This window comes from Hyla sarda, chromosome 11 (assembly GCF_029499605.1).
Source record: "Hyla sarda isolate aHylSar1 chromosome 11, aHylSar1.hap1, whole genome shotgun sequence".
Taxonomy (NCBI): Eukaryota; Metazoa; Chordata; class Amphibia; order Anura; family Hylidae; genus Hyla; species Hyla sarda.
In genome coordinates this window covers 86,652,122-86,671,080 of record NC_079199.1, presented here as the reverse complement: position 1 = coordinate 86,671,080, position 18,959 = coordinate 86,652,122, and the positions used below count along the sequence as shown (strand labels likewise).

The 18,959-nt window shown below is 47.5% G+C and overlaps 1 protein-coding gene across 5 annotated transcripts in view; it reads left to right on the top strand.

Annotated features, from left to right (window-relative positions):
• SETDB1 (SET domain bifurcated histone lysine methyltransferase 1) overlaps nucleotides 1-18,959 on the top strand; it is a 75,319-nt gene that overhangs the window by 39,179 nt on the left and 17,181 nt on the right. For all 5 annotated transcript variants that reach the window (XM_056545575.1, XM_056545574.1, XM_056545573.1 and 2 more), the window contains 6 exons: nucleotides 696-886; nucleotides 2,229-2,358; nucleotides 2,452-2,578; nucleotides 11,711-12,310; nucleotides 12,603-13,181; nucleotides 16,285-16,401. In XM_056545575.1, the coding sequence (XP_056401550.1) occupies nucleotides 696-886; nucleotides 2,229-2,358; nucleotides 2,452-2,578; nucleotides 11,711-12,310; nucleotides 12,603-13,181; nucleotides 16,285-16,401 (1,744 nt within the window). The remainder of the gene's footprint in view (nucleotides 1-695; nucleotides 887-2,228; nucleotides 2,359-2,451; nucleotides 2,579-11,710; nucleotides 12,311-12,602; nucleotides 13,182-16,284; nucleotides 16,402-18,959) is intronic.

The window sequence follows — 18,959 nt, the reverse complement described above, 5'->3', positions numbered from 1 at the left end:
ACGTCCCATGGTTCCTGTGTCCCCAATAGAGCCGAACGAGAAAAGGAGATATTTTTTTTTTATACTTTCACTTTCTTGGAGGATCCATTGGGGCACACAGCACCCACCCGTTGATTATTAGTTTGTTGCCCTAAGAGCCAATTTCCTGTCTGTGGGCTGGTTCGGTTGACTTTTTTTTTTGTCTTGGCCTTCTTCGGCCTCTCTGTAATTATTTGTCGGTTTCCCCCTACTGCTTTGGGACTAAACTGATTAGCTCAGAGTCAGTGGGCGGGGTACATCCTACCAGGAGGGGCAGACTTGTTTTTTTTTTTTTTTTTTTTTTATTAAAACCTAGTGTCAGCCTCCTAGTGTCAGCAAGATATACCCATTGTTCCTGTATCCCCCAGTGGATCCTCCGAGAAATAAATTTTACAGTAAGTATTAAAAAAAATCTCCTTTTTCTGTGATACAGACTGGTAATCCAGTTACATTTATAAAACTCATAGGTGCAGCTGTGCTGGTATAAATTGAATTGCGCTGTAGGAATAGTGATGGTGAGTGTTAATGATATGGGCGAAAAATGCAGCACTTTTTTAAACTAGACAGACCAGTAGATATCATTAATTGGGTTGTCCCACATGCTTTTGTGAATATTAGTGTTGCAAAGACCACATCATTTATGTAAAATAAAACTGTTCTTCTGTACACCTTTTAAGTTACCAAATCCTGGGAGGACATTGAAGATGTGTCATGTCGAGACTTCATTGAAGAATATGTCACTGCCTATCCCAATCGCCCTATGGTTCTTCTCAAAAGTGGTCAGGCGATCAAGACAGAGTGGGAGGGGACCTGGTGGAAATCCAGGGTGGAGGAAGTGGATGGCAGTCTGGTGAAAATTTTGTTTCTGGTGAGAAAATGCGTTGTTTCAAACTAGTCACACTACTATATCTTTGTACTCTTATCTAGTCACAGTACTTGTATGATATATGATCCTTCTTTTTTACATTACTTTTTCTCTGTTGAAGAGGTACTCCAGCATTTAAAAATGTGTTCCCTAAGGCTAAATTCTCACAGAAGAATTTCCGCACATTTGCACCAATTCCGTGTCCGCATTCATTTGGGTGGTTTCTGGGTTGTGCGGAATCGGTGTGGATTTTGTGCAGAATCTGCATGTGGAAATCCTGAGGTGTGAATGGGAGTGTGTAATTCCATTGAAGTCTGTTGGTCTTTAATTTGATGTGGAATCCGTGCGGAATTCTGCATGCAGAAATTCTGCCGTCTAAATATTGCCTAAGGCCATGTTCACACGTCAGGAATCTCAGTGCGATATTCCGCATTGGAATTCTGGCGGAGATTCTAGCACAGCAGAGTCCCATCGATTTCAACCGGATTCTGCTGTACTGTGCACACGGCCGAAATTTTGGTGCTAAATGTTTCTGGCACGGAAATTCCATTTTCCGTGTCCACACAAAGAATGAACACCGCAAAGAATGCATAGCCGTATATGAGACTGCGCATTCCCGTGCAGTCTTGGAGATTTTCCGTGCCCACATTCTGGAAGGGTGAACATAGCCTAAGTGTCTGATCAGGATGGGGTGGTCTAATCTCTGGCACTCCCATTTACAGAAGTTAACAGTGCCAACTTTTTATTTGGTCCTCTCTACTGGTAATTTACATGTGTCGACATTATATACACACACAGAAGCAAACCCCTTTTCCTTAAAATACATCAATCTTTATTGAAAAATCTACAATACATAAAACAGTTACTGTATATCTTTTAGACAAGGATGACTCTTGGGGAGAGTCCGAGCACAGTGGAGGAACTAAAATCATGTATGCATGGTAGCCAAAGCACAATTAATGTTGTTATCCCATACAGTGCTGAAAACAACCGATGTGCAACCTGCTATACAACTCTGGCTATATATACTATTCTGCCAACTTTGGGTCCACTAGTCCTGTGTTGAAATGAATGTTTTTTTTTTTTTGTTTTTTTTTTTTTACATGGCTCAGTATAGTCCTCGGTACTTTACAAGCAGGAACATGACCCACAAATTAAGTGACAAGTGATAGGAGCAAATAAACATACAATTATAAAATATAAATATCTGTTTTGTATGCACTTACAATCTATAGGAGAACTATATCTGTCATAAGAGTTTGCACTTTTCTGGAGAGCGATCCCTGCTTATAGGAGCCTATAAACTTTATATTATAAATTTTCCCCATTTTATTTATTATGTCAGGATGATAAGCGATGTGAGTGGATCTATAGAGGATCCACTCGTCTGGAGCCCATGTTTAGCATGAAGACTTCCACGGCTACTACTCAAGAGAAAAAACAAGCAGGACAACAAAGAACGCGCCCCAATGTGGGTGGGTATCTCCCTGATTTTTTTTAATTTTATTTATTTATTTTTGACAACTTATTATGTCTCTCCATTCCATTTTTGTTGTTTATGTATCCAGGTGCTGTAAGAAGTAGAGGGCCTGTAGTACAGTACACACATGACCTAACTGGTAGCGAGTCTCCATTTAAGCCTGTGGAGCCCTCCTCTCCTCAGTCTATACCATCACCGCAACTTATCGACACAGAGTAAGTCTGGCTACTTCTGAATCTTTCTTATAAGACTAATAAATTCTTACACTTACAGATTTGATCTACATGTTTGTGCTGTATTAGAACTTTCCATTTCTCGATCGGCTCCATTGGGGCACACAGAAACCGTGGGGTATATGCTTCTGCCACTAGGAGCCTTGACACTAGGCAACAAGAAATGTCTGCCCCTCCCAGCAGGATATACCCACCCACAGGCACCTGAGCTAATCCGTTTTAGCTTAGTGTCAGTAGGAGGTAGACACAGGTCTGGAGCTCTCCAGACCTGGTCTTCTCTTTTATTTTATAGTTAGGGCCTGTTTTAGGTTCTCTTCTCCTTTTTTATTTTCTTGTTTTTTAGGTGGGGGTTCAGGAGCATGGCACTACCTGTTCCCCATATGCGGCTAAGGGGCATGGGGCATAAAGTATGTACCGTTAACCTCCCTCCCGCCAACAGCCAGCACCTGGGGTTGCAGGATCCCCTATCTTCCCGGCTCATCCCACTGTCTCAGCCTGACGTGATGCAGGGGACTAGCTGGCTGAAGACATCTTAGGTGAGTATGGCTGTTTACATGGTGAGTTTATCCCTCCTCCCCCCTCTTCACTTTCCCACCACCGCTTTCTATCTATTATGCCTAGGTCCTTGCTTGGGGAGACCCTTATCTTTGGGGCCTCATGTGTAGGAATTTTCGTCTCTATCTGGATTCTCAACCTCTGTAGTTAACCCCCCCCCCCCCCCACACAGTTTTGGGCCCACTCCTCTTTATTCATTCTGGGGACAGGTCCTGCTCTACCATCCTGATGGAGGGGACATAATCAGTGGTGAAGGCTTTGTGTCACATTATTCAGGGGCATTTTTACAGCCCTACAGTTTTGGTGCTGCGCTATGTGCATGCCACCGGCATTTTACTTTCGCTTTGGCTGCCTCCACGCGTGAGGTGACCGGAGCGCCGGGGATGCTGTCAGCTGTGGCAGCTTTTTACTCTCACCCAGCCGCACTTCATTTGAAGTTGCCGAAGCACAGGGTGCTTTCATAATCGGTGCGGTCCTCTCACTGCACTTAGTTCCACCCACTCCCATCGGCTGGTGGGAGGTGTAATTTTGCGACCCATGCAAACGTGCGACCCTCAGCTCTCCAAAGTTTTGCCAAGCTAGAGCTGGGAGGAGCCAAGTCAGAGCCCGGAGGTCGCACGTCTGCATGAGAGAAATAATCCCCCTCCCGGAGGATGAAGAACACTGGTCTGCACGGGATAAGAAGCCAGAGCAGCGGGAGAGAGAGGACGTAGACAGCTCCCTCAGCTCCCCTCCCCTGCTCTGTCTTCGGAGGACGCAAGTTTCCACGGGGAAAATAAGACAGAGCAGGGGAAATAGAACGTACAGACTGGGGATGATTTCTATGTGTGAAGAGGACATACTGCACGGGCTGGGGATAAGTGGGGGGGGGGGCATCACAGATTGGGGATGATTTCTATGTGTGAAGGGGGACATACTGCACAGGCTGGGGATAAGGGGGGGGGTCATCACAGACGGGATGATTTCTATGTGCGAAGGGGGACATACTGCTGGGGATGGGGGGTGGGGGGGGGACATCACAGACTGGGGATGATTTCTGTGTGTGAAGGGGACAATACTGCACGGGCTGGGGATAAGGGACTGGGGATGATTTCTGTTTGTGAAGGGGACATACTGCACGGGCTGGGGATAAGGGGGGGGGGATGTCATCACAGACATGAGGTGATTTCGATGTGTGAAAGGGGAGGGGGGGGCAGGACTCCTGAATGACACATGCTGGGAGTTGTAGTCCCTTTTGTGTGTGTATGCTAGTGTTTCCCAACCAGATAATGCTGGGAGTTATAGTTCTGGAACACCTGGAGGCACCCTGGTTGGGAAACACTGGTGTATGCCCTGTAGAGGTGTTGTGAACTAAAACCACCAGGAGACTACTGAGAGACAATAGAGGTGTTGTGAACTACAATCACCAGGAGACTGAGAGACAATAGAGGTGTTGGTGAACTACAACCCCCAGGAGACTATAGAGGCAGCATGCTGGTGTTATACCACAGACTGAAGACTCATGACACATGCTGGGATTTGTAGTCCCTGTTGTGTATGCCTTGTAGAGTTGTGGTGAACTACAACCCCCAGGAGACTACAGAGGCAGCATGCTTGTGTTATACCACAGACTGAAGACTCCTGAATGACACATGCTGTAAGTTGTAGTCCCTTTTGTGTGTGTATGCCAGTGTATCCCAACCAGGGCTGAGTTATATTGGTGTGCTGTGTATAACACAGGTTTCCTCGGGCTGCAAAGGTGAGGACGAACTGCATGGGCTGGTTTCAGTTTTTTCATGGGGTGTTCATTAGCCCCATAAAGAGGACATAGAAATGCATGGGATTTATACAGGACACGAACATCACTGTGTGAACCCTGTGCATTTCTATGTCCGCGTTCATACAGGGACGTAAAAATGCACGGGGTCCATACAGGGAAGCAGAAATGCACGGGGTCCATACAGGGAAGCAGAAATCCACGGGGTCCATACAGGGAAGCAGAAATGCACGGGGTCCATACAGGGAAGCAGAAATGCACGGGGTCCATACAGGGAAGCAGAAATGCACGGGGTCCATACAGGGAAGCAGAAATGCGCGGGGTCCATACAGGGAAGCAGAAATGCACGGGGTCCATACAGGGAAGCAGAAATGCACGGGGTCCATACAGGGAAGCAGAAATGCACGGGGTCCATACAGGGAAGTAGAGATGCACCGGGGTCTATACAGGAAAGCAGAGATGCACCGGGTTCATACAGTGAAGCAGAAATGCACCGGGGTCTATACAGGGAAGCAGAAATGCACGGGGGTTTTACAGAGTCGTTCATGTCAGCGTTCATTGCACAACCGCTTTGAGAGAAAATCATGTCAGGAGGGACGTACAGGAGAAATAACACTGTAGCATGTACAGCTTCATCCCGGGGAAATTGAGAAGGAGGGGAAAACAGATTTTGGCGCCGGCCGCCAATTGAAATCTACACTTGCAGATTTCAAGTGGAGTTTTAGATTAAATCGTTAAGCTCTCTAGGACCAAGGGAGTACGCCCTCAGCGCTTCCGTTCACCACCTGTAACCGAGGGGGGGGGGGGGGGGAGTGTAACGGGATGTTAGCGGCCGTGGAGGTCCCTTACCGATTGTGGGCGGCGATCCTCCTCTAGGTGTGGCATGTGGCTATCGTGTTGTTGACGGGAACAAGGAGGTCCTGGAGGCCCACAGTTTGGTGATCACTGTACATTGGGCTATAAATTGTGGCCATCCACATCTTGCATAACTACAACTCCCAGCATGCACAAACAGCAAATGGCTGTCTGGGCATGCTGAGAGATGTATTTGTGTGCCTCCAGCTGTTGCATATCTGCAACTTCCAGCATGCCCTTTGGCAGTTGTAGTTTTGCCACAGCTGGAGGCACGCTGGTGAGGAAACACCCAGTTAGGTAACAGAACCTAACTCATTGCTTCCCCACCAGTGTGCCTCCAGCTGTTGAAAAACTACAACTCCTAGCATGTACTGTTTGTCAGTGCATGCTGGGAGTTGTAGTTATGCCAGATCTGGATGGCCACAATTTAGAGACCACTGCACAGTGATCTCCAAACTGTGGCCCTCCAGATGTTGCTAGGCAACTACTCATCTCCTGACTCCCGTCAACAGCACGATTTCCACCCGCCCGCAATCGGTAAGGGACCTCCACCGCTGTTCACATCACAGTTCTCCGTTCGGCCCGGACTACCGTGGGTGGGCAGAGCGGGGAAACTGAGCTTTAACCCTCGCGCCACCTCCCCGATCTGCTATTGATATCCCATTCCGTTCACCGCCCGGTGAATGGAAACTCTGAGGGCGTACAGGTATGCCCTTGGTCCTAGACAGGTTATTGATTTAATCTAAAACGCCACTTGCAGAATTCTGCAAGTGTAGATTTCAATTGGCCACCGCCACCAAAATCAGTTTTCCCCTCCTTCTCAATTTCCCCTGGATGAAGCTGTACATGCTACAGTGTTATTTCTCCCTTACGTCCCTCCTGACGTGATTTTCTCTCAAAGCTGGTGTGTAATGAGCGCTGACATGAAGGCCTCTGTGAAAACCTTGTGCATCTCCTCTTCCCTGTATGAACCCCGTGCATCTCTGCTTCCCTGTATGAACTCCGTGCATCTCTGCTTCCCTGTATGAACTCCGTGCATCTCTGCTTCCCTGTATGAACTCTGTGCATCTCTGCTTCCCTGTATGAACCCCGTTCATTTGTTGCTTCCCTGTATGAACCCCGTGCATTTCTACGTCCCTATATGAACCCGGTGCATTTCTGCTTGCCTGTATGAAAGCTGACATAGAAATGCACAGGGTTCATACAGTGATGTTCGTGTCCTGTACAAATCCCATGCATTTCTATGTCCTCTTTATGGGGCTAATGAACACCCCAAGAAAAAACAGAATCCAACCCATGCAGTTCGTCCTCACCTTTGCAGCCCGAGGAAACCTGTGTTATACACAGCACACCAATATAACTCAGCCCTGGTTGGGATACACTGGCATACACACACAAAAGGGACTACAACTTACAGCATGTGTCATTCAGGAGTCTTCAGTCTGTGGTATAACACCAGCATGCTGCCTCTGTAGTCTCCTGGGGGTTGTAGTTCGCCAACACCTCTATTGTCTCTCAGTAGTCTCCTGGTGGTTGTAGTTCTCATCACCTCTATTGTCTCTCAGTAGTCTCCTGGGGGTTGTAGTTCACAACACCTCTACAGGACATACACCAGTGTTTCTCAACCAGGGTCCCTCCAGGTGTTGTAGAACTAAAACTCCCAGAATTCCCTGGTTGGGAAACCATAGCATACACGCACATAACAGGGACTACAACTCCCAGCATGTGTCACTCAGGAGTCCTTTCCCCCCTTCACACATAGAAATCATCCCCAGTCTCCGACTTCGCTCCTCCCAGCTCTAGCTTCGGAAAACTTCTGAGAGCTGACTGTTGCACGTTTGCATGGGTCGCAAAATTCCACCTCACACCAGCATTTCGGCAGGGATCCTTGCACTATGGCTTTTCAGCACGTGCACTGCGGGGGGGGGGGGGGGGGTGTCGCTGTCTTTCTATCAGTGTGGTGCGCTGCAGGGGAGGTCAACTTTCGCCAATGAGGTTCAGTTTGGTGCTGGCCTAGCCTCTCTTCTCCTTGGGTTAGCCGTCCCCCCCTCTCTCTCTCTTTGTCTCTCTCTCTATCTCTTTGTCTCTTTGTCTCTCTCTCTCTCTTTGTCTCTCTCTCTCTCTTTGTCTCTCTCTCTCTTTGTCTCTCTCTCTCTGTCTCTCTCTCTCTCTGTCTCTCTCTCTCTTTGTGTCTCTCTCTCTCTTTGTCTCTCTCTCTCTCCCTCTGTCTGTCTGTCTGCCTGTCTCTGTCTGTCTGTCTCTGTCTGTCTCTTTGTCTCTGTCTGTCTCTTTCTCTCTGCGTCTCTTTCTCTCTGCGTCTCTTTCTCTCTGCGTCTCTTTCTCTCTGCGTCTCTTTCTCTCTGCGTCTTTCTCTCTGCGTCTCTTTCTCTCTGCGTCTCTTTCTCTCTGCGTCTCTTTCTCTCTGCGTCTCTTTCTCTCTGCGTCTCTTTCTCTCTGCGTCTCTTTCTCTCTGGGTCTCTTTCTCTCTGGGTCTCTCTTTCTCTCTGGGTCTCTCTTTCTCTCTGCTCTGATGGACACAGGCACCGGGTGAGACTTCTCCATTTTCTCTTGGTCTTACAATGTCCGAACAAAGACCCGAAACCCCCCGCCCCACCCTGCCAGACAGGTCACTGCAGCCCTGGTCACTTATTATGCTTATGTGGGTTGCAAAAATGCCTGGTGGTTCGGAACCCACCCATTCTGCCTACGGCACTGCATCGTCATCCCCCTGCCTCGGTCCTTCTTGCCAGGATGTTCCGCCAGAACATGCGGGCTCTGCTCTCCCCCCAGAATGGGTTTCCTCCCTCTCTGTCATTTTCTGTGGTGAATGCATTGGAGAGGTGGTCTTTACTGCAGACCTTCAGAGAGGCTCGCTCCCACTACCCTTATCATACGTTTTGTCGATCTCTAAAGCGCCCTAGGGTGGCCTCCTCGGGTTCCTCCACGGTATCCGGAACGTGGGACAGGCACTCCCTTCATAGGTCTCGCTCCTCTTTTCTGGTTTTCCGGAAGCGCACCTTATCTCAGGCTCTCTCTCCTGGGTCTCCAGATCTGGGTACCAGATCTGTTTCGTCTTCATCCAAGGCTGCCTCCACCCGCTCCCACTCTCCTGGGGGAACTGGAAGAAGATGAGTTGTCAGGTTCTGCCTCTGACTGAGGACCGAACCGGCATGTCCTACATGGTAGACAACTTAGTCTTGGCCATCAGAGACACCTTTCACCTAGAGGAGCCAGGAACTACAGACCCAGCTCCAGAAGTTTCCTTTCACCGCTCCTGTCCCTCTCCTAAGGTTTTCAGCTCTCCTGCTGAATTTGACACCTTACTGGAAACCGCATGGAAGCATCCTGACAAGCGCTTCCTTTTACTGGGTCTCAACTTTTTGGGAAACGCCTGGATGAGATTATCTCAGAGGCGTACTGGAGGTAAGAGCTCCTTATTACCACAGAATATGTCTCGCCGTACAGACTCCCGTAGGAAGTAGACCTGCTTCCGATCCTTTCAGTCCTATGGCTCGAGTAGGGCGAACGGACCGTCACCCTCATAGGAAAAGAAGGCTCCTTCCTTCAAGACCCGTTCTTCCGGGAAATCTGATAACCATTCCAGTTGTTTCGCGGCCAAGTCGGGCATCCGTAAGCTTCCCTCTGCCTGAAGATTCTTCTCACGTGGGAGGGCGTTTGTCCCTTATCCGGGATGTTTGGTCCGCCCACATGCAGGACTCTTGGGTCCGAGATGTTGTTTTCAACGGCTATCGGATAGAGTTTACTTCTTTTCCATGGGATCGCTTTTTTCGTTCCCACCCAATAACCCCACCCCCCACCACGTTCCAGTTCCTTTGCAGCGGCCTTTCGAGTCGCGCTTCGGACCCTTCTCGCTCAGGGAGTGATCGTCCCAGTTCCTCCCAAGGAGCGGTTCCCAAGAAAGGGGGTTCCGTCCGCTCGATCCTGTATCTGAAGCTCCTCAACAGTCACCTTCTCCTCATTCATTTCCGTATGCAGTCTCTCAGTTCGGTAGTGGTATCCATGGATCAAGGGGAGTTTCTGCCCTCGGTGGATATCAGAGACCCCTACCTCCACATCCCCATTTTTCTTTGCTTCGCCGTTCCAGTATGCCATATTCAGTTTGTGTCCCTTCCCTTTGGTCTGGCCACGGCTCCAAGGGTCTTCACCAAGGTCCTGGCGGCAGTGATCACCATCCTGCGGCTTGGGGTCTGTCCGTAATCCTCTTTCAGCGTCCCCTGGCGTCCGATCCTCACATCCGGACTTTTCTGCAGAGTGTTGCTAATGCGGCTCCGCCTTACAGATCCCCTACTCCACTTTGGGATCTAAATTTGCTTGTCAGTGTCCTACAGGGTACTTCCTTCGAACCTCTCCGGGAGGTTCCTCTTCGTATCCTTTCCTGGAAGGTGGCCTTCCTCATTGCGGTCACTTCCATTAGGAGAGTTTCGGAGCTGATCAATACCAATAACACAAGCAAAGGTGCCCAATCTGTAAAGGGGGGGGGGGATTCTATTTTCTATATTCTGCCACAGTTTTTTCTATTTTTGATATTTGAGTTTTGGAGCTGGCAGCTCTCTCCTGCCGTTCTCCCTACCTAGTCTTACACTAGGACAAGGTTTTTTTTGGTCCGGTCCCGTACTTTTTGCCTAAGGTGGTCTCCGCCTCTCCATTAATGAGGACATCGTCCTTCCGTCCTTTCGTCCTCCTCAATCTCATTCCAGGGAACGTTTGCTTCGTGGTCTTGATGCGGTATGGGCTGTTCAGATTTACACTTCAGTCACTGCTTCCTTTTGCCAGAGTGACTCCTTCTTTGTGCTTACGGAGGGTCGTCATAAGGGGCTTCCTGCTTCGAAGGCGACCTTTTCACAGCGGATCCGTTCTGCCATTTCGGAAGCTTACCGCTGCAAGGGGAAGACTCCTCCTTTCAGGGTCTCATCTCATTCCACTTGTTCTGCCGGGGCCTCCTGGGCTCTCCAACAGGGCTTTGGCCTTGCAAATTTGTAAGCAGGCCACCTGGTCATCCTTACACACGTTTACGAAGTTTTACCAGGTACATACCTTTGCATCTGCTGATGCTGGGTTTGGGCTGAAATGCCTAGGCTGTTGTCCAGCGTTCCACCTAAGTTGCTTACATTTTTTTCCCCACCTCAGGGACTGCTTTGGTACGTCCCACGGTTTCTGTGTCCCCCAATGGAGCTGATCGAGAAAAGTAGATTTTTATGCTTACCGTAAAATCTCTTTCTCTGAGAATCCATTGGGGGACACAGCACCCACCCATTTGTTCTGGTGTATCTGGTTTGGTTACCTATCCGAGAGTGGTTTCAGTTAATTTTTATTCTGTGTTTTCCGCAGACAGTTACTGTTTTTCCTTCACCTGTCGGTCCTCTCCTACTGCTCTGGGACTTAATTGATTAGCTCAGGTGCCTGTGGGCGGGTAATTCCTGCTGGGAGGGGTCGACTTTCTTTTGTTGCCTAGTGTCAAGCCTCCTAGTGGCAGCAGCATATACCCCACGGTTTCTGTGTCCCACAATGGATCCTCCGAGAAAGAGATTTTACGGTAAGCATAGAAATCTACTTTTCTCTTACGTGATCTGCTTAAAGGGGGTACTCCTAAGACATCCTATACAAATGATAAGGGATAAGATGCCTGATCGCGGGGGTCCTGCTGCTCAGGACCCACCTGTCTTAGCTGCATGAAGCGATGATCGCTCCGTGTCTGAAGACTCACGACCACATGGCCGGAGTATCGTGATGTCACAACTTTGCCCCTTTGTGATGTTACACACTGCAGGACTATGGGTGGGGGCAGGTCTATATGCAGGTCTATGGGAGGGGGCGTCACGCCCCGCCCCCTCAATGCAAGTCTATGGGAGGGGGCAAGTCTATACTGTGTGCTACCTGTTTATGTAGTTTTAGCCAATTGTTTAAATTGTGTTTGTGTCTTCCTTCAGCTCTGACAGCCAACAAGCACAGTCTAAGAAGCAAGTGGCCAAGAAGAGTACATCGTTCCGTCCTGGATCTACAGGCTCTGGGCCGTCCTCTCCAATAACTGTTGAGCCCACCACTGGATTAAGCCCTATTGTTCCAAACCAACCCAAACAAACGTCTCAACCCAATCAAACGTCTCAACCCAATCAAACGTCTCAGCCCAGCCAAACGTTTCAGCCCAGCCAAACGTTTCAGCCCAGCCAAACGTTTCAACCCAACCAAACGTTTCAGCCCAGCCAAACGTTTCAGCCCAGCCAAACGTTTCAGCCCAGCCAAACGTTTCAGCCCAGCCAAACGTTTCAGCCCAGCCAAACGTTTCAGCCCAGCCAAACGTTTCAGCCCAACCAAACGTTTCAGCCCAACCAAACGTTTCAGTCCAACCAAACGTTTCAATCCAACCAAACGTTTCAATCCAACCAAACGTTTCAGTCCAACCAAACGTTCCAGCCCATCCAAACAATTCAGACGATCCAAGCAATTCAGACTTTTCCGACAATACAGACTATTCAAGCTATTCAACCTAATCAAACCATCCAGACCATACAAGTAGCACAGCCTAATAGGTGAGTCTCTCTTTACTACCAGACCACAAATATTGTTCCTTAGCATAACTTGAAATGTGCTGCATGGTAACAAAACATGAGCCCTTACCTAGGGGTTGTGTCTAGTCTGAAGTTTGTGAGGGGCATAGGTCTGCATTATAAGTCTGCTGTTTACATGAAGCTGTTGGATCTTTTAAATCAAGACTATGTGTATACCTGCACGTACCATTTTCAGATCTGATATAGGAGGCTAACATTGTTTTTAGAAAAACATTAGTTTTCTTTCATATGTATTTCTCCCCTCTCTGTACAGGTTTGTTACCACGAATATCCCATTCCAGATTATCCACACCAATCAAATGCCGACAGAGATAAACTACAGGGCCCCTGCGGACAAACTCTTCTACCTACCTCATACATGTAACCACAATTGCTTGTCACGTGTTCGTGCCATCTCCCATAGGGGCAAAAATCCCCTACTAGTCCCACTGCTCTATGATTTCCGGCGTATGACTGCTCGGAGGCGCGTCAACCGCAAGATGGGATTCCACGTCATATACAAAACACCATGTGGGCTGAGTCTCCGTACCATGCCAGAAATAGAGCGATACCTCTTTGAGTCAAACTGTGACAAACTGTTTTTAGAAATGTTCTGCCTTGACCCTTATGTGTTGGTTGACCGCAAGTTTCAGCCTCAGAAACCTTTTTATTACATACCAGACATCACCAATGGCAGGGAGGATGTGCCACTTTCCTGCGTTAATGAGATTGACAGGACACCCCCTCCACAGGTAGATTACAGCAAGGAGCGTATTCCCGGCAGAGGAGTCTTTATTAACACTGGCTTGGACTACCTGGTGGGATGTGATTGCACGGATGGATGTCGAGACAGGTAGGAAGTGCTGGTTGTTTATAGACCTTTGTTGCTGCATTTACAATTTCCTTACCACCTGTTTCCGGTAACAAGAGTAGGTGGTGTCCTGCGTGTTTATATAGATTTATATATTTGGGTTCTTGATTTACTGCATGCTGTCGACTATGTGTATTACTTAAAGCTCATTTCCACCTTAAAGAGTACCTCTCATGATCTTATTATATTTTATAATCCTACCAGTTCACTGCCCCATCATGATAAACCACCCCCTGCCTTTATTTTTATTATTTGTTAGTTTTCTACCTTGATATTGCTCTGTGTTTTCTGCTCAGTCTTAGTCAGATTCAGACTGGGAATGGACGTTCCCCAGCAGGCGTGACATCATCTGAAGCCATACAGGGGAGAACGTCCTCCCCCCCCCCCCCCCTCCTCTGCTACACACAGCCCAGAGCAGTTTAGTGTGTCAGATGAGCTATGATTGGCTAAGGCTGCAAGTATGTGTAAACTTGGGTGTTCTGTAGAGAATACTGGCTATATAGATGATTACCCTAGGAGGAGAGTAGTGTTTTGTAGGATCTGTCTGGATTATATTGGGGGGAGCAATCTGGATGTTTTTAGTCAATTGATAATGGCAGATGAGGGCACTAAATGTGATCATAGGGGGGTGCATTATAACAGCAATTTTCAAGCAAGTTGTTGTTTTTTGTACTTTTGTAGTTTTTCTGCAGAGTTTGCTGCCCATTGAAGTCAAAATTGTAACAAAATTAGATGCAGAAAATAAGCTGCAAAATATGCACATGCGTCGTAAATTCTGCAGATTCTCTGTAGAGGGAAAATCTGCATTATTTCTGCATGTAAATAACAAAGAAGAAATCATTCCTTGTTACTTTGAAATCTGTATAGTTTGTGCAGCAAATACTACAACGATAACATTATGACATCCCCATTAAAGTCTACAGGGACATAAGCAGCTCATTTCATTGCAGACTTACAAATGTAGTGTTCTACAGTTCGAGCTCATGTATGCCACAAACATCAGGGGAATCAATCCTTAGACTGTTTTTAAAGACCGACCCCACTTCGATTTTTTGTGCTGAAAATGCCCCCCCTCGGCTTATACTCGAGTGAACTCTCCGCCTGTCAATCCCTTCTCAGTGGTCTTCAACATGCAGACCTCCAGACGTTGCAAAACTACAACTCCCAGCATGCCCGGACAGCCATCGGCTGTCCGGGCATGCTGGGAGTTGTAGTTTTGAAACCACTGGAGGGTCCGCATGTTGAAGACCACTGCGGCCTTCGTCATCATCCAGACCCCCCCCCCCTTTTGTTTTCTATTCCCCTCGGTGGGAAGGAAGGGTGCACTGGTCCGGGCCATCTATGCTGCTGGGACCGTCCGGTGGGGAGGGTTAGTAGTTCCGCGCTGTCCATTTTCACCGGACTAGTGATGTTGCCTTGACGACGACGCACAGGGACCTGCATAAACGTCCCTGTGCGTCGTCTTCAAAGCAACGTCACTAGTCCGGAGCGCGGAGAAGAGGGGCACCCCCTGGTGAAAATGGACAGCCCGGAACGTCCAACCCTCCCCACCGGACTGTCCCTGCAGCATAGATGGTCCGGACCAGCTCACCCTTCCTTCTGACCGAGGGGAGGTGAGTAGAAAACAAAAGAGGGGGGGGGGGTCTGGATGATGACGAAGGCCGCAGTGGCATGCTGGGAGTAGTAGTTTTGCAACATCTGGAAGTCCACAGGTTGAAGACCACTGATGGAGGGATTGACAGGCGGTGAGGATGAAGGGGGGGGGGGGGGAGGATGACGGGGGGGTCTGGATGATGACATGGGGGGGATGATGTATTTCCCACCCTAGGCTTATATTCGAGTCAATAACTTTTCCTGGGGTTTTGGGGTGAAATGAGTGATTGGTGGGGGTTTAAACACCCTGACCCCAACTGATCAAAACTTTTAACTTAACTTGTCAAAAACATTTTTTATGGCAATGACACTTTGAAAAAAACTTACATGGCGTTCCAAGGGACCTAACAGACTAGCAATATATTTAATACATTGTTACCAAAATTAACATTGCTTGTTTTTATTTGTCGGTTGATTACTTATAGGATAGTAGCCATTGTTACATAGTTACATAGTTAGTATGGTTGAAAAATGACATACGTCCATCAAGTCCAACCAGGGAATTGAAGGGAAGGGTGTAAGGGGATAAGGGAAAGGGATGTTACTATTAGAGATGAGCGAATTTACAGTAAATTCGATTCGTCACAAACTTCTCGGCTCGGCAGTTGATGGCTTATCCTGCATAAATTAGTTCAGCTTTCAGGTGCTCCTGTGGGCTGGAAAAGGTGGATACAGTCCTAGGAGACTCTTTCCTAGGACTGTATCCATCTTTTCCAGCCCACCGGAGCACTTGAAGGCTGAACTAATTTATGCAGGAAAAGTCATCAACTGCCGAGCCGAGAAGTTCGTGACGAATCGAATTTACTGTAAGTTCGCTCATCTCTAGTTACTATACAAGACCATATATTTCCCAGAATACGGTCTGATTATCATTTTGTATGGAGTGAACTGTGTGTTTTTGTGTACACCCCTTTTAAACTCCTGTTCATATGCCCTATCAGAGCTGCAGCATAGAGCAGCTTAACTACTGTAGCTCTCTCTGGGGGTCTTGAGTTGAGGACAGCTATTGATCTAAATGTCCACCTTGTGATCCAGAGTTTCCCAACCAGGGTGCCTTCAACTGTTGCGAAACTACAACTCCCAGCATGCCCGGACAGCCGAAGGCTGTCCGGTCATGCTGGAGTTGTAGTTTAGAAACAGCTGGAGGCACCCTAGTTGGGAAACACTGTTGTGATTGTAGGTTTCCCCAGTAGTGACTACTGTAGGGAAAATGAGCGGCAGACTGCTCTCATATTTGTTACGGTCTGTGACATCTCAATCCCTTTAGTCCTTTTTTTACACTTACATAATTGTGTGTTAATTTTTTCAATTCATATAGTTTTAAAGAGCAGGATTTAGTGTTTATTTTGAATAAATGGAAGTTGACAGATTATATGGTGCTTCGCTCGCCCTGAACAATTTACATTAAAATATACATTTTTGTTTGTTTCAGGTCCAAATGTGCTTGTCATCAGTTGACGATTGAGGCCACTGGCTGCACACCCGGGGCACAGATTAACCCAGCAGCAGGTTATACTCACAAGAGACTGGAAGAATGTCTGCCGACTGGGTAAGAAGTGTGTTCAGTGCATTAAGGGGTTATCCAGGAATAGGAAAAAAAAAAAAATAGAACTAATTTCTTTTAAAAACGCTCCCCATCTGTCTCCATGTTGGGTGTGGTTCTGCAGCTCAGTTCCATTGACGTGAATGAAGCCAAGTTGAAACGTGGAGCTGTTCAAAAAAATTAGCTCTGTTTTTCTAATCCTGGATAACTCCTTTTAAAGGGGTACTCCACTGAAAACTTTAAAGGAGTAGTCCAGAGGTGAACAACTTATCCCCTATCCTAAGGATAGGGATAAGTATCGCGGGGGGTCCGACCACTGGGGCCCCCCGTGATCTCCTGTACGAGGCCCCGACAGCCCGCGGGAAGGGGGCATGTCGACCTCCGCACGAAGCGGCGGCTGACACGCCCCCTCAATACAACTGTATGGCAGAGCCGGAGTGCTGCCTTTGGCAATCTCCGGCACTTCCATAGAGATGTATTGAGGGGGCGTGTTGTCCGCCGCTTCGTGCGGTGGTCAACACCCGCTATCTGGCCGGAGAGTCGGGGCCCCGTACAGAGAGATCGATGGGGGCCCCAGCGGTCGGACCCCCCGCGATCTCAAACTTATCCCCTATCCTTAAACCATAAGATTCTACCAGACTGATGGTCCCCACAGTCAAGTCAATGGGGGACATTTATCAAACTGTTTAGATGGTCTATAATGCTGTCTTTTTAGCTGAGACTTTTGCTTTAGAGCCAGTCTCCGCAGAAATAGTATAATGCTCTACAATAGAGCTTTAAGGAAAACTCTACTAACTAGAGGTACTGGCTGGTAGTGCAGGGGGATACTGATTAATATGCTGCCTACCATGGCTGGATCCGCCCTGCCGTTTGCCCGTTATCGTCATTCTTCTGGATATGCAAATGAGCTCCTAACTGGCACGGGCGGGGTTACAAGGCTCCTTCTGGCACTCTGATGTAAGCGCTGCTCGTCCGCAGCGCCGCCTGGCTTATGAATATTCATCCCCTCCCTCTGACTGTTCCTCCCCTCCCCACTCTGTACTGGACTCCACTAAGGAGGGAGGGGATGAATAGCCATAAGCCGGATGTCAGAGTGCCTGAAGTGCGGGGGAATTTACTGACAGTTTTCCTTTAAAATGCAGTGGTCAGGAATTTATCAACTGAGACTTTTATTATAAAGTCTCAAAAAATGTCAACAGAAAATACACAAATGTCAGACCGTGTCAGACCTGGCAGAAATCCAATCTAAATAGATAGTAGGAAGCCTTTTATCAGTTTTTTAGGATGTACAATGCCACACAGTGCTGTTTACATTTAAAATGTCATTTTAGAATTGAATTTCGGGACCATTGGGGGGCATTTATCAATTTTGCCTGTTGACAGTTTCTTGTTTTTTGCGGATGTGCGCCAGATTTATCATTTGGTGCACGTCGTTAGTAATTTTGGCACACACGCCGAAATCAGCTGTTCACAGCGCCTTTTACACAGAACTTACTGTCACAGAGGACAGCGTATTTTGTCCTGTAGAGCAGCCATTTTGGAGTCCCTCCTGCAGTATATCAGCAAGCGACGTGAGTTTTTTTTTTTTCTTTCGTGGAGTTTATAGACATTTTTTTTTTTTGGTTACCTTTTAGTGTTTACCTTTCCTGAACCAGTGTGGCCATGTCCAATGCTGGCTCAACGGAGGGTGAAGGTCCCTCAGAGACATCAGTCATGCAGGATAGTAGTGCGCAGCCCTGGAGGTGTCGATGCTTTCAAAAAAATGTTTTTTATGTACAGGGTGGGCAATTTATATGGATATACCTTAATAGAATGGGAATGGTTGGTGATATTAACTTCCTGTTTGTGGCACATTAGTATATGTGAGGGGGGAAATTTTTCAATATGGGTGGTGACCATGGTGGCCATTTTGAAGTCGGCCATTTTGAATCCAACTTTTGTTTTTTCAATAGGAAGAGGGTCATGTGACACATCAAACGTATTGAGAATTTCACAAGAAAAACAATGATGTGCTTGGTTTTAACGTAACTTTATTCTTTCATGAGTTATTTACAAGTTTCTGACCACTTATAAAATGTGTTCAATGTGCTGCCCATTGTGTTGGATTGTCAATGCAACCCTCTTCTCCCACTCTTCACACACTGATAGCAACACCGCAGGAGAAATGCTAGCACAGGCTTCCAGTATCCGTATACACTGCTATATACTACTATATACACTGCAGGAGAAATGCTAGCACAGGCTTCCAGTATCCGTATATACTACTATATACACCGCAGGAGAAATGCTAGCACAGGCTTCCAGTATCCGTATACACTGCTATATACTGCTATATACACCGGAGGAGAAATGCTAACACAGGCTTCCAGTATCCGTATACACTGCTATATACTACTATATACACCGCAGGAGAAATGCTAGTACAGGCTTCCAGTATCCGTATACACTGCTATATACTGCTATATACACCGGAGGAGAAATGCTAGTACAGGCTTCCAGTATCCGTATATACTGCTATATACTACTATATACACCGCAGGAGAAATGCTAGCACAGGCTTCCAG